The sequence below is a fragment of the Microtus ochrogaster genome, linkage group LG4 (genome assembly GCF_000317375.1).
Source record: "Microtus ochrogaster isolate Prairie Vole_2 linkage group LG4, MicOch1.0, whole genome shotgun sequence".
NCBI classification, from domain to species: Eukaryota; Metazoa; Chordata; class Mammalia; order Rodentia; family Cricetidae; genus Microtus; species Microtus ochrogaster.
Genome location: NC_022030.1, coordinates 43,171,808 through 43,187,487, shown reverse-complemented (window position 1 = coordinate 43,187,487; position 15,680 = coordinate 43,171,808). Strand labels below are relative to the sequence as shown.

The 15,680-nt window shown below is 37.7% G+C and overlaps 1 protein-coding gene across 1 annotated transcript in view; it reads left to right on the top strand.

Moving 5' to 3' along the window:
* The window catches only part of Pth2r (parathyroid hormone 2 receptor), an 81,960-nt gene that overhangs the window by 40,658 nt on the left and 25,622 nt on the right, over positions 1-15,680 (top strand). Inside the window, exons 6-9 of the mRNA XM_005361457.2 lie at positions 462-651; positions 1,957-2,110; positions 5,879-5,939; positions 12,595-12,658. Of these exons, the coding sequence (XP_005361514.1) occupies positions 462-651; positions 1,957-2,110; positions 5,879-5,939; positions 12,595-12,658 (469 nt within the window). The remainder of the gene's footprint in view (positions 1-461; positions 652-1,956; positions 2,111-5,878; positions 5,940-12,594; positions 12,659-15,680) is intronic.

Genomic DNA, 15,680 nt, shown 5'->3' with positions numbered 1-15,680 from the left:
AAAAAAAAAAAAAAATCTTGTTACGTGAGAACTCAGTATTTTCTGACTCTCAGTTCATTTAGCAAATAAGTAGCAGACTCTTACTGATGGGATACAAATTAAGAGAAGAGAAGAGAAGAGAAGAGAAGAGAAGAGAAGAGAAGAGAAGAGAAGAGAAGAGAAGAGAAGAGAAGAGAGAGAGAGAGAGATAACATTGTATTGGCACTGTAGTATAACATAGCACAATAGTTAACAGCAAAAATTGGATCCCAACGATGGTAGAATATATTTGAAATGATTACTCATCAAGTTACATTTTAATTGTAGACAAAAGTTGTTTCTGTAAGAAACCTAATAATAACTTTTCACTTTTGAGTTTTCCATGGTTTCCTTTAGGGGGGAAGTGTTTGGGTTTGGTGGGCATATTTTCTTTCTCTGTTCTAATTTTATCCAATCTGAATAATGAATATTTTTTTGCATAGACGATTGCACTGCACTAGGAACTATATCCACCTGCACTTGTTTGTGTCCTTCATGCTGAGAGCTGTGAGCATCTTTGTCAAGGACAGAGTGGCCCAGGCTCACCTAGGAATAGAGGCGCTGCAGTCTTTGGTGATGCAGGGTGACCTTCAGAACTTCATCAGAGGACCTGCTGTGGACAAATCTCAGTATGTAAGTGCTCTCATTTTCTCTCACTATAGGATTTTTATAAATATGTTCTATTTCATATTCCACTAAACATTTATTAATTTGTACTGGGATCCATTCATCCATCCATCATCCATCCATCATCTATCTATCTATCTATCTATCTATCTATCTATCTATCTATCTATCTATCTATCATCTATCTATCATCTATCTATCTATCTATCTATCTATCTATCTATCTATCTATCTATCTATCTATCATCTATCTATCATCTATCTATTATCTATCTATCATCTGTCTACCTACCTTCCTACCTATCTGTCTATAAATAAAACTTTTCTCTCATATCTAGTTACTCATTCAAACTCATTCTTCAAGAAAATTCTGCAAAACGCATGATCGCAAATGGAATTTGATGTATGGATCACAGTGGTTGTCACAGACAGTTTTAAAAGTAAAATATCATCAACCAAAACAGATGCTTGGAACATAAAAGGATACCATATTCAGTTCCCTTTGTACCCTAGAAGTCTTGTCCCAACATAAAATCCCAAGGCATGTGACTTTTCTCTTAAACGCACCAGTCTTAGAGTTTAGAGTCACATAGTAAGTAGTTCAGTAAATTTGATCATGGGAGATGATCAACTTAGGTTGGCACCTAGCACTTAATTAGAGTAGCCTGATTTTTTTCCCCAGTCTCAGTGAACGGCCGTCTGTCTCTCTGATTCCCTTTGACTCTGTCGTTCTGTTGTGTGATCCTGGCCTGGCCTCTGATTTGTTTCCCTGGTATTGTGGAGTAAATGTCAGAGAACCGGATGAAGCAGAGACTATGAGGGCGTCTGGGGAGGGTGAGCTGAGCCCAGCTCAGATCAGCAGAGCCACGAGTCCTTCTGTCATTCTTCAGATGCGAAATGTTTACTCCTTTTAGTGATTTATTTTGCTGTAGTCACATGAAAAACCTGAAATGAAACAAATTTGTCACAGAAATATGACTAATAATAATATTTTTCTTTATTTTTTTATCCTTCTTGTTTTTCCTGATGATCATACATTATTTTTACAAAAAGAAAGAATTATGAAATTTGATAACTACTAGAAGAAAAAAGATACTTTTATTTTAAAAACAGAATCAAGTATGAAGCTTGTAGAGACCTGTTAAGACAACTAGATTCCGGTCTCTTCAACATTCTTAGCATTGTCATTGAATTAAGACAGTTTTGATTATCAGAAGGTAAAACAAAGAATTATTTTTTTAGTGGTCTCAGGGTGGTGTTAAGCAAAATAAAATGTCCTAATTCAATGCAATTCTGATCCGTTTGTAACAGGTCGGGTGTAAGATCGCCGTTGTGATGTTTGTTTACTTCTTGGCTACAAACTATTATTGGATCCTGGTGGAAGGGCTCTACCTACATAACTTAATCTTTGTGTCTTTCTTTTCGGACACCAAATACCTGTGGGGCTTTATCTTGATAGGCTGGGGTAAGTACTTGCGTTACCTTTCCTTTGGTTATGGAACTGAGTATGTTTTGTCTTGTTCGTCACCAGCGTTCCTTCAGCTAGTTCCCTAAACTGATCCTGCCCATTTTACTCTATTACCTTCGTTTTGTTTAATTGTTCTGTTAATGAAATACGTTTGACAAACTTCTGAAACTTAAACTGCAGTTAGTGTTTGTAGGCCAAATTCCCACCAGCACTCTGTGGAAGAAACTAGAAAGAACACATTACTAACTGTACTTGTTCAAACCTTCCTGGCCCCTGCCTTGTGCTGTGTCTGCCCTGTCAGTGATTTCTTCCTAACAGTTTTGAAGTTTGAATTTATGAGATACAACACTGTGTCTCTGAATTGTGTTTATAGGTCAAATAATGAGAATGTCAGAAAAGCATCTATAGTACCGTTCGACTGCACTTAACACATAAAGTTATGAACTAATTATGAAGCCTTACCATTCTGGGAAGGTGATTATTCATGTTATTTTCAGTAGAGTAAATTTAAAATCTTGATCTTTAGCTCACATTTCTCAGATTACTTACTAGTACCCGGCAATTGCTGGATCAGTCAGGAGATAAAGAAAAGGATGCCATGTACTTGTTAAAATTTCAGGGAAAGGAAAGCCTGAAGTGGTTGAACACTTACAGACTGACCTAAGTTGCTGCTTTAACATTTGAATTATGAGTGCTCAGAACTAAATTGGAAGACCTGTTTTCCTCTCCCAATGAAGCAGGCACATTTTCTTTTGCACATTTTGCCTTAAAATTATCGCAGTGTCTGAAAACGTGAATAAGGAAAAGGGAACTTCTGGTTATCTCACCGAGGCCTTAGGATGACAAAACACCAGCTGGCTAGTGCTGCCGTAATTTTGAGATGGTGTTTATGGGTAAAGCTTTGTCCATGAAGCCAGCTTGCTTCTTTTCTTTTATGAGTTTCTACATCGATTGTGTGCGCTATGAATTAATTTTTCTCTAATTTCTTATGGCTTGATAACGAACAGGTTTAGGCCTCCTTACCAGCTCTTTGTTTGGGTTCTTGCCATTCAATGCAGTTTGGCTTTGCCCAATTAAAGGCGGGAGTTGATCGCAGTGAAACCTGGGAGACTTGATTTCAGATCTTCCAATAACTGGAAAAAAAAGGATAAAAGTGACTGGTTTCTAGTATATTTTCATGCAAGCGTAGGATTCTAACTTCCTCTTACAACTTTTGTTAAATTTGCTCACAATAATTTCTGTCACTGGGATGATGCAGTGGTAAATACGCCCGGTCCTTTGAGATCTCTGTTTTTTCAGGGAGGTGGAGAGCACACTAAAGCACATAGGAGCTCCACAGACAAGGATACGGAGCATCCTTTACCCAGTGTTAGGTAGATTTCCTTAGCACAATCCTACATGACAGCAAACTCTATCTTCTGACTCTCTCTTTGCAACTCCAGTCTTTAAAGGATAACCTAGGGCAGTGGTTCTCAACCTTCCTTCTGCTGTGACCCTTTAATAGAGTTCCTCATGTTGTGGTGACCCCCAACCATAAAATTATTTTGTTACTGCTTCATAACTGTAATTTTACTGCTGTTATGAGTCACAATGTAAATATCTGATATGTATGTTAACTGATATGTCACCCTGTAAAATTTTTTTTTGACCCACCAAAGGGATCACAACCCACAGGTTGAGGAATGCTGTTTTAGGGCATATTTAATGAGAAGAATAGTAGTAGCTTTTTAAGACAAACTCCTGGATCCTAAAGTAAAACCTTAAAAAAGTACATATCTACATCTGGTTGATTAATAGATTGCTGTTCTTGTATCGCAACTGAGAGGCTGATTTTATTTTTACAAATCCATTCTTCCAATGCTTACAGACATGACATCTGCTTTGCACGATGCTTTGTGACAAAAATTCACAGAGAATCCAATCGCATATTTTCTCTCAATGATGTTTTATCGACTTTCTTGTAGAAGGGAACTTGGCTGCTTTCTTTGATCACTTATTTGCGCCTATTATGGCTTTAAACTCTCTGCAGCTAGGCAAGTACTCAGAACTCTGCTACTGATGTTGTAATGATACACTATTTACACTGATTTTTAAAATAATTAAATTATTTTAATTATATTAATAATTAAATCTAATTGTATTAATAATTTATTTTAATAGTATCAACAATTTAATTATTAATATGATATAATATAAACAATAATTTAATAATATAATTTAATTATAGTAATAATTAAATTATTAAGTAATTTTAATTAATACATTGAAAGGAAAGGAAAGTTAGAATCTGAAGAGGAACCAACGTATATCAGACCATTTCTAGATTAAAGGCAAATATTAAAGTGACCGCTTTTATAAGATTCAACCACAGTTTGTAGAGAGGGGACAGCTTAACAGTTAAGAGCACAGATTATTCTTCCGGAGGACCTTAGTTAAATTCCTAGCACCCACTTCAGGTGGCTCACCACAGGCTGTGGCTTCAGTTCACAGGGGTCCAATGCCTCTAGTCCACATGCACATGACACACACTTTCACACACACATAGCCCACAATAAAAAGTGATGTAGAGAGGAATAAAGTAGTGAGCCTTTGTCTTCAACCCAGCACACCTGACGTTTTTCTGTTTGCCTCGGTTCTCCCACAGATGATACTCTACTCTTCCGTTCATTCTCTCATCTACATATCTTTCTGTAATTTAATTTTGTATTTAAAAGGTTTCGCCTTTTGGTTTTACTATTATATTTAACTTTTATATACTTCACCTTCAACTGTCAAAACTGCCAATGTCTGTTTGTTATTATATAACGTTCTTTTCCTGGTCATTCAATCTGGCTATGGACCTGTTGTCATCCCTTCAAGGTAGAAAAAATTCACATTATGTATTTTTTGAAAATTAACAGCAAGTATAAATACTTCATTACCTGTATATAACGTATTCCACATATATATGTGACTTCAGTCTAGAAAATAGATTTTAATTGTTCATTTGATGGTAAATTAAATATAGAAATATTTGTTAACATCCCTGTCTTAGTTCATTTTAGGTTGCTATAACAAAGTAGCTGAAGTTAGATAATTTACAAAGAATAAATGGAAGCAAGCAAATAGTTCTAGAGGTCTGAGAGCATCAGCCTCTGGGTAGTGTGGCAAAGAGTTTGTTATATAAGAAAGAGCAGTGCTGAGGGAGGAAGCAGAAAACTGAGCCAAGGATACAGGATGCTCTCTGTAATACCTGTATTCTGATTGGTCAATTCATTCCCACAAGTATAGTGGGAATGTTTGGAGTCAGGATTAGAAGCCAAAAGGACAAAGCCAGAGCCTTCCTGACTTTAAAACCTTCTGGCAGCTTCTCTTTGAGGTCTATTTTTTAGAATGCAAACAGTGAAATGTTTCTAAGCCCACAGCTTCTCCCAACTTCTCTCTATCCTTGCCTAGCTCCTTGGAAGCACGTGTTGTGTGTACCACCCTCTGCATGATTACGGCTTTGGGAACTTCAATCTCCCCCAAATGTGCTTTTTTTTCCCTCCATCCCTGCTGTGAAAACTTGACCAAACATCATTGTCTTTAGATTTCCAGGGACAGTTGGCCCTTTATTTTATCACTCACTCCTCAAACTTATGAGATGGTGTTACGTGCCTTTTCTCAATCACAACAGTATTTTTTGTGTGCCTGTTTTTCTTCTCATCTGCTAATATTATAGGCACATGAGAAAAAAATCTTCGATCTGAAAGTAAATATGGGTTCCAAATGTTTCTCTTGTTACAGGATTTCCAGCGGTGTTTGTTGTTGCTTGGGCGGTGGTCCGGGCCACTCTGGCAGACACCAGGTTAGTGGAAACCAAACCGGGGTGGAGGTGGGGATTTCTGTGGACTCAGGCTTTTACTTGGTTTCTGTTCCTGATGCTGTCGTCCTTTGGGGAAGTCGTATGAAATCCCCTGTGTGCAATGGTAGACTCTAATGCATTGCCCAGTGGCTGTCTAGCTCCTAGGTCAGAGAACAGAAAGGCTCGCAGAGTAGATTCAGATGCTGAACTTTGTGATTTATGTAAACAAACTAAAAACCTTTGATGACCAAAACATGTCTATATCCATCATTTTTAACATTCCAAGTCAACTTCTGAGTTTGCTTTTTCATGTTTGTGTGTGTGATGCCAGGGCTCGAACCCACAGCCTTGTACTTTCTAGGCATGCAGTCTAGCACTAAAACACACCCTCAGCCCTAAACTGATCCTTTAAAAGCTTCTTGATTTTTTTCTGCATCTTGGCTATTTAGAAATATGCATACCAGACAGATTTTCAAAAGGTATCTGAAACACTATTGGAAATACAAAAGACGTCTCTTCTAGTCTTAAAATTCTATTATTTAGGTTTGTTTTTGCTTTCTGATTATGGATGGGATGTGACTAGCTGACTGAGCTCCTGACTTGGTTTCCTCTCCCTAGAAATGTAAGCCAAATAAACCACTACCTCTGTAATTGCTTCTTGTAGGGGGGTTTTGATCACAGCAACAGAAACAAACCGACTTTGTTCTTGCTTTATTTAGAAGAGATAAAGGATGACAGTGAATGGGAGACCTGTAACTCCTTTGTTGTTTTTTAGCTTCACCATTGGGTTGTGCAGTAGAAAACACAGAAAAAAGATGCACTCAAACATTTTAATATTTGCGTACTCTCCAGGGCCCAGTCCCTTTGGCCTCCTCTTTTTACTGAATATGGTGGCGAGGGGGGTAGAAGTAGGGAGGGGGAAGTAGGAACTGAGTTACGCACTATGGCAATGTTGATATATAACAGTATATATATATAAACAGTATATATATATACATATATATATATATATTTTTTTTCTTCTTGTTAAACATTTGAGCCTGAAACTACAACGTTCAGAACTTCATTTCTTAGAGTGTTAAAATCTATTTTAAGGCATCTGAACAGAGTTACTTCTTCAGCTGTGTATGATGTCGACCACTGAAAAATTAATTTAAAATATGGAGTTATAACATTTTCTTGAAAATGTTTGAAATCTCACTTTGCCTCTCGTCAAAAGAGAAAATTTGAAACTTTGACAATCTAACCCTTCGAAGTCAAGTTTTTGATGCATTTAGAGATAGCCGATTTTGACCTACTTCCAAATACAATGATTTTGTAGAGTTGGAATTGCATGATTGAATCCCATGTGTTCGGAGACTTGATGCTAAAATGTCAGTGAGGCTGAGAAAAAAAGCTTGTGAGAATATTATTAAATGATAAAAACTAAAATGAAAATGTATGGAATCAAAAAGCCTTGTTACTGGTACATCAAGACCTTGGTCATAGATGAAGGCTTTTGAGATTAGTGTGATCCATGATGTGTACAACTTAGTAACACTCTTTTATCTTTCTTGTCTATTGAATAATGTGAAAGAAAGATGCTTGTACACAGTGCTGGAAATGTTCAATTCAATGTTCAATGTGCAAGTGTAACAATTCTGTGTCTTGGATTTCCATTCTATAACGATTCCAAGTTGTGCAGACTTCAGCTGGGAGGGACCAGAATTAGTTTGATGTAGGGGTTTTGTTGTTCTCTATGCTACAGTCTTGCAACATATATGTGTGACTGATATATTTTGGTACCAGTATGGAAATCTATATATGCAATTTTATATGGATATTCAAGAGAAAAATAAAATTGCATAGTAGCATATACATTACATTTTTATGAGATAAGTATGTTAGTGTTTTGGTTCCATTTATTGTTCCTGTGACAAAAGTACCAGACAAAGGAACTTAAGCAGGATATATTTTGGTTCACAGTTTGTGGGCGTGGTCTATCATGGGTGAGACGTCCTGAAGGCAGGGCATGAGGTGCCTGGTCCTTGTTTCTGTGGCCAGGGTACAGAGAAGAATGAAAATGGATGCTCTGCTAGCTGTACTCTTTTGGTTCAGTTCAGAACTGTCACCCATTGAATGGTGCCACTCATATTTAGGGTGGGGCTTCAGAAATCAATCACCCACTGAGAAACTCACAGACAAGACCACAGGTTTTCTGTAGGTGATTGCAGATTATATCGTGCTGATAATCAGTATTAGTCTTTACAGAGTTATGTGACTATGATGAAACACTCAAGACATTCAACTTAAAAGTAGGAGGAAGTCTCTATTTGACTCGCAGACGTTTGAACCCATGGCTGTTAGGCCTTCTTGTTGGGCTTATATGTTTCCTCACAATGAGAAGGAGCTTCATGAAATCTGGGAATCAAAAGGAAAAGGGGGGTGGAGGCTCTCAATTTCTCCCTCACAGGCTTTCTCCTAACAGTTCAACTTCCTTCCACTCGACCCCACCTTGTAGACGTCCTACCACCTTCCAGTAATGCCAGATGCTGGAACAAGGCCATTGACATATGGGATTCTGGAGAGTAATTTAAAATCTAAAATACAGCAATAAGAAAGAGTATGATGCTTGTATTTGTTTAGAAAAGCTTAGGCACTGTCAGCACTTAATAAAATAAGTGAGAGAATGCAGGGAAGATCAGAGTCTCAGTATCTATGTCTTCGCTACTTTATGGATTTTGGTGACAATGTATGACTTGTGTATGAAAACTATACTCTAAAACACATAGTTGTAGATATGAACGAAAAATATTTTATCTTATTGTTGAAATAAATAGCATTTCACTATCTATAAGTTATTTATAAAGTAAAATTTCTTGATAATATTATTATCTAGAATTTGAAAAATTAACATTTTTATTTTCACAAATTATTTATATCATTTTCTATTGGTATAACCAACGCTGAATTTTGTCTGAGTAGAAAGAAATGGAAGCCTTTTACCTCCATGTCTATAAGTTTAAAACAGTTGCTTTCAGAGTTACATTAAAACTTCAAGTAGAAGCAATTCAAAAAGAAACCTCTGTAATATTTAGTGTATGGCTTTTGCCAGTACAAACTAGATTAGGTGAGGTTGATTTAAGTTTATTTTGGATTCAACTTATTCATATGAATAAACAAATATGTAATGACCACCTGCATTCTGTAGAGTCTGGGCACTTAGAATATCTCACCACACCCCTGCCGCCTCCCACACTGATCTCTGACTATGTGTTACTTAAATTTTAGTTATCAGTTAGGAACTAATTGTAACAAATAGCTAAATTGCATGGTATGTTTTACTAACGCTACAAAAATAAACTGTAAATTTAAAGATAAAAATCACAAATTGTATATAGATATAAAATGAACACCTGTCGAAATGTTTATCTCTCTATTCAATGAGTGATTGGGAAGATGCTACATTTGCTCAAATGAGACCTGGTTGAACCACTTTTACTCACAAAATTTAATACTGAAGATTTACAAATAAATGCAAAAACTAGTCAAGAGGACACTTATGAGTTATAGTATATCACCAAAGCTGTTTTTATTTCTATGATAAGAACCATTTATGTTCAATTTTCTGTTGTATTTCTATAAATAATCAATAGAATACAAGAGATAGAAAAAAGAATCTGAGATTCTGAGGACACCATAGATAAAATAAATGCACTGATCAAAGAAAACAGCAAAGCCAACAAATTCTCATCATAAAACATTCAGGAAATATGGGACACAATAAAAAGACCAAACCTAAGAATAATAGGAATAGAAGAAGGAGAAGAGTCACAGCTCAAAGGCCCAGAAAATATTTTTAACAAAATTATGGAAGAAAACTTTCCCAACATAAAGAAAGATATTCCTTTGAATATTCAAGAAGCATACAGAACAGCAAACAGACTGGATCAAAAAAAAAACATCCCCTCACCTTATAATAATCAAAACACAAAATATACAGGTTAAAGAAAGAATATTAAGAGCTGCAAAGGAAAAAGGGCAAGTAACTTATAAAGGTAAACCAATCAGACTTACACCTGACTTCTCTATGGAAACCATGAAAGCCAGAAGGTCCTAGATAGAGGTACTTCAGAAACTAAGAGAACATGGATGCACACCCAAACTACTATAGCCAGCCAAGCTATTGTTCATTATCAATGGAGAAAACAAGACATTCCAGGATAAGAACAAATTTAAACAATACGTAGCCACAAATCCAGCCCTACAGAAAGTAATAGAAGGAAAATCACAACCCAAGGAATCCAACATTGCCAACACTGCCTACAATAACTCAGGCATCTAGTGACCCTTCACCAGTACAACTCAAAGAAAGGAGACACACAAACTCTACTACCAAAAACAATAAGAATAACTGGAGTAAACAACCACTGGTCATTAATATCACTTAATATTAATGGTCTCAATTCACCTATAAAAAGGCACAGGCTAAGAGATTGGATATGAAAACAGGATCCAACATTCTGCTGTTTGCAAGAAACATATCTCAACCACAAAGATAGGCATCTACTCAGAGTAAAGGGTTGGGAAAAGGTGTTTCAAGCAAATGGTCCTAAGAAAAAAGCAGGTGTGGCCATACTACTTTCTAACAAAACTGACTTCAAACTAAAATCAATCAGAAGAGATTGAGATGGACACTTTATACTCATAACAGGAACAATTCATCAGGATGAAGTCTCAATCCTGAATATCTATGCCCCTAATATAAAAGCACCCATTATGTAAAAGAAACATTACTAGAACTCAAGGCAGACATCAAACCACACACACTAGTAGTAGGAGACTTCAACACACCTCTCTCTCTAATGGACTGGTCAATCAGACAGAAACCTAATATAGAATTAAGAGAATTATTGGAGGTAATGAAGCAAATGGACTTAACAGACATCTATAGAACACTCCACCCAAATAGGAAAGAATATACCTTCTTCTCTGCAGCTCATGGAACCTTCTCGAAAATTGACCACATACTCAGAAACAAAGGAAACCTCCACAGATACAAAAAAATATCAGTGTCCACCTGTGTCTTATCAGATCACCATGGATTAAAGTTAGAAGGCAACAACAATGCTACCCCCAGAAAGCCGACGAACTCATGGAAACTGAACAGTCAACTGGGTCAAGGAAGAAATTAAGAAAGAAATTAAAGTCTTCCTTGAATTTAATGAAAATTAAGAGACAACATACTCAAACCTATGGGACACGATGAAAGCAGTGCTAAAAGGAAAGTTCATAGCACTAAGTGCCCACTTAAAGAAAATGGAGAATGCATACATTAGGGACTTAACAACACAGCTGAAAGCTCTAGAAAAAAAAGAAGCTGACACACCCAGGAGGAGTAGAAGACTGGAAACAATCAAACTGAGGGCTGAAATCAACAAAATAGAAACACAGAAAACAGTCCAAAGAATCAATGAGACAAAAAGTTGGTTCTTGGAGAAAATCAACAAGATTGACAAACCCCTATCCAAACTAATTAGACGACAGAGAGAGAACATGCAAATAAATAAGATCAGAAATGAAAAGGGGGACATAACCACAGACACAGAGGAAATTCAGAGAATCATTAGATCTTACTACAAAAGCCTGAATGCCACAAAACTGGAAAATGCAAAAGAAATGGACATTTTTTTTAGATAAGTACCATATACCAAAGCTAAACCAAGACCAGATGAACGATCTAAATAGACCTGTTAGTCGCGAAGAATTATAAAATGTTATCAAAAATCTCCCTTCCAAAAAAAAAAAAAGCCCAGGACCAGATAGTTTCAATGCAGAATTCTTTTGTATTTCTATAAATAATAAACTATGAAATAAAATTGCTCTAACATATGAGATAGGTTTTTTTTTTCTTCAAATGCTCTTGTACACTGTAAAGATTTGTCACTCATATTGGTTTAATAAAATACTGATTGGCCAGTAGCCAGGCAGGAAGTATAGGTGGAGCAATCAGACTAGGAGAATTCTGGGAAGAGGAAAGGTAGAGAATCAGTTACCAGTCAGATGCAGAGGAAGCAAGATGAGAATGCCTTCCTGAAAAAAGGTATTAGTCATGTGGCTAAACATAGACAAGAATTATGGGTGAATTTAACTCATAATAATAAACCTGAGCTAATAGGCCAAACAATTTATAACTAATATAAGCTTCTATATGTTTCCTTGGGAATGAATGGCTGCGGGACCAGGTAGGACAAAACCTTCTGTCTACACATTTTGATGCTGATAAAAACAAACTACCATTGTGCCACACTTAGGCAACTCTGTGTGTGTGTGTGTTTGTGTTTGTGTGTGTGTGTGTGTGTGTGTGTGGCTATAGAAACAAGGTCTTGACCTGATCACTATAGAAGTAACTCCCTGATATTATAACACTCATATATGGTCTCCTCATGGTAAGGAGATCAGAACTCACAATGTGTTTTCAGTGGTCTGGACACTTTAAGATAAGAATTTAAAAAACGTGTTTCCCCAAAAGAAGAAACTGGGGCTAGAGTTGATTCTCATTCATTTATTTTTGCTAATTTTTTCATCAAACTTTCTTTTTTCTTTTTCCCTTTCCCCTCCCCTCCTCCCTCCCTCCCCTTTCCCTTTATTCCTTTCTTCTTTTCTTTTGTTATCTAAGGTGTTGGGAACTTAGTGCTGGAGACCGGTGGATTTACCAGGCTCCAATCTTAGCTGCTATTGGGGTAAGTTTAAAATCTTATGTAGCCTCAATAAATAATAAACAAACAAAATTGCTACAGAAACTCCGGGTAAGTCTTCGTGGTGCTTTACAGTACAGTGGGATTTAGGAACTTTCACACGCGTCCTGATAGCCCGTTTGTGGCTGACAGCAAGACTGCTGCAGACAGAGCTTGACATTCTTTGAGTCAGGGCACCCAGGTGCCCTGTGGGCAGTTCTGAGGCTCCATCACACATGTGCGTGTTTATATGTGCAGGAATTTATGGCCCTAAATTATGGCCCTGCTCATCAACTGCACCTGGAGTTAATGTTCTCTATACCTGTTAGTGAACGGAGGGAAAGTTAGAATAACGGCAGAGGGAGGAGTTTGGGGTGAGAAGAGTGGTGGTGAGATCCTCTCTAGAGCACCGCCTGACTCTTCTATTGGTTGTGCTTGCTCCATGGACGTGGGTCCGGTCCCCATAAAGAGATGCCTTGCAAGACCCTGTCTACTGGGTAGCAGAGTGAAAGGCTAGAGCTGGGGGGTACTGCGCGAGCCCTGTGTGTCTAAGTGTTTCGTCTGCGCATTGCATCTGGGGTGCGGAGGGAAACAAAATTACACAGCTGGGCCAACAAGACTCTGCAAAATGCTTACTCTTCACTTTTCCAGATGTCTCCATGGCATCAGCTTCTCTGTGGTTTGATGAAGAAATTATGCTAGCTTATCTTCACTTGATTCTTGCATGTAATATGTAATACAAGATGATGCATTTCCTAAAAACACAACAGCTAGATAGATGTCAACACATTAGAAACTAATTCAAAAGCCCAATTACGACTTTTGCCTTTCTTTGATCATGTTTCTTCTCTCTTTGTTCCTCCCCCCTCAATTTCCCGCCTTTCTGCCCCCTCTGCCCCTTTCCTTACAACCATCACCCACTTTCCCAGCCTCAACCGTACTGGGTCCAGACGGGCTGCGGTTAATAGGTCGAGGCTCATCTAGACAGCCAGTAGGAGTTGATGTTGCTTATCGGGAAACTGGTAAAATAACAATAGTGCAGGTCAGAGAGAACCTCCCCCAAGCCTGTGGATGTGATGCTCAGAGAGGGAAACGAAATGGTGCAGGGATAAGTTTAGGACGGCTGTTTGTACCTTGCCATTGTTTTGTCAAACTAGCCTGTGTGTCTCAGAAGTTCGAAAACTGTGTCTGGAATACAGGAATAAGTGACTTTAACAAATTGTTGCTTTTTAAAAAGTAAACAGAATGCTTCCCTGCCAATCTAGTGACAAGCCAGAGATGCAGAGTGTCTCTGAGACAGCGTTCATGAACCTCCACAAAGGGTCTGCTGTTCTCTGCTGGTTTCTCCTTTCGACTTCTCTGCTCTTCTCTGCTGCCACCCCTTTCCCATATTTTTAGTTTCTCCTCTGAGTGTTTGCTCCTTCATGTCTTTCTGTTGTCTTTTTTTAGGGGCAGCAATGGATATCTTACTGCTCTTGTGTTTTGTTAATGTTCTAAATGGATGTGTTTTGTACAGCAGCAGTTTGAGTTTTTATTTGATAAAAGGATGGAGATTCTGAGTCCACGAGCTCTTTGTAGGATTGTTAGAATTGAAGTAAAGCAGTAAGCATTTGGTCATATTTCACCAAAGTGGTTTTTTTTAACCCAAAGTGTTGTCTGTCTATTGGTTGAAGTTGCTATCTTCTACACGAATGAAGAGTTTGTTCGCTGAGCTTTCTAAGCTGAAATGGGAACTTAGAATTAGGGAACTATAAAATAGGCACATTGATGAAGGAAAGTGGAGGACATTTTCTTCTTCAACTAAAATCACAAACTCTTTGTCTCTGTATGTGTGTATGCTTGTGTGTATTCACTTGTGTGTGGGAGAGGTCCTCATGTATGTGTATGGATGTCAGAGGTCGGTGTCTGGTGTCTCTTTACCAGTTCCCACCACATTTGTTTAGGGGCCGGCTCTGTTGTTGAACCTGGAACATGTTGATGATTCACCTAGCTTGTCGACAAGCAAGGTCCAGGGTCTCATGTGTTGCTGCTCACCATGTATGCAGACGCCTGGCTTTTTCTCTGTAAATGACAGGGGGTTAACTCTTGCAGGGCAAGGACTTTACTCAACAAGCCACCGTCCAGTCCAAGACTCCTTGGTTACTATGCCCAATATGATAAAGTTATTTTAGTCAGTTTTATAAATCATTGAAGACATTAGATAGCAACTTTCTACTCAGTGAGAATTGCCTTTGGGGTTTTTCCAAGGATTTATTTATTACAATTCAAGGATAAAAGAAGTGTTCAAATCTTTATGATTTATTAGGCTGTTAATGTATCAGAAAGTTCTCATCAGATGCCAGAAATTATACTGGAAATCAATATCTCCCTTATTTCTATCAATAACTTGGTGAAAGCTGGGTTATAAGGGAGAAAATTTATAAAGGCAAGTAGAAGTCTAAGGGACAGAAAAGCCAGAGATACAAAGAGAAACCCTAAAGTAGCATTTCTAATAAAGTGAGGAATTATCCTGAGAGTCAAGAGATTAAGTCATAACAGACAACCCCTTGAGGAAGTGCCCGCCTGGATAGCCACACTGGCTGTGAAGTTACTGGTGGAGATGACAGAGAGGAGTCCCGAAAGCACAGTCGAGAGTAAGAAGATACACAGCAAACCCCCTTCAATGTATGTTAGAACCTAGATTCTCCAAGAAGGGATTATTTCCTTTCAATTCTGAAGACCAGTACTTTATAAGTAAAATTGGCAGTTAGAAAATGAAAGGTGATTTCATATCTATTTCAAAAGGATGTAGAGATTAATAATAGAAAACCAGACCCGGAATAATCACACAGAACCTGTATTAATTGCAACACTGCTTGGCCAGTGACTCTAGTGTATTCCTAGCTTGCTCTTACATCTTGAATTAGCCCATTTCTATTATTTTGTATCTTACCACAAGGTTACTGGTAAGGTTCTTGGCGTCTGTCTCCTTTGGTGGCAACATGACTTCTCCCTGACTCCATCTTCTTTCCTCTTCTCTCTGCTTGGA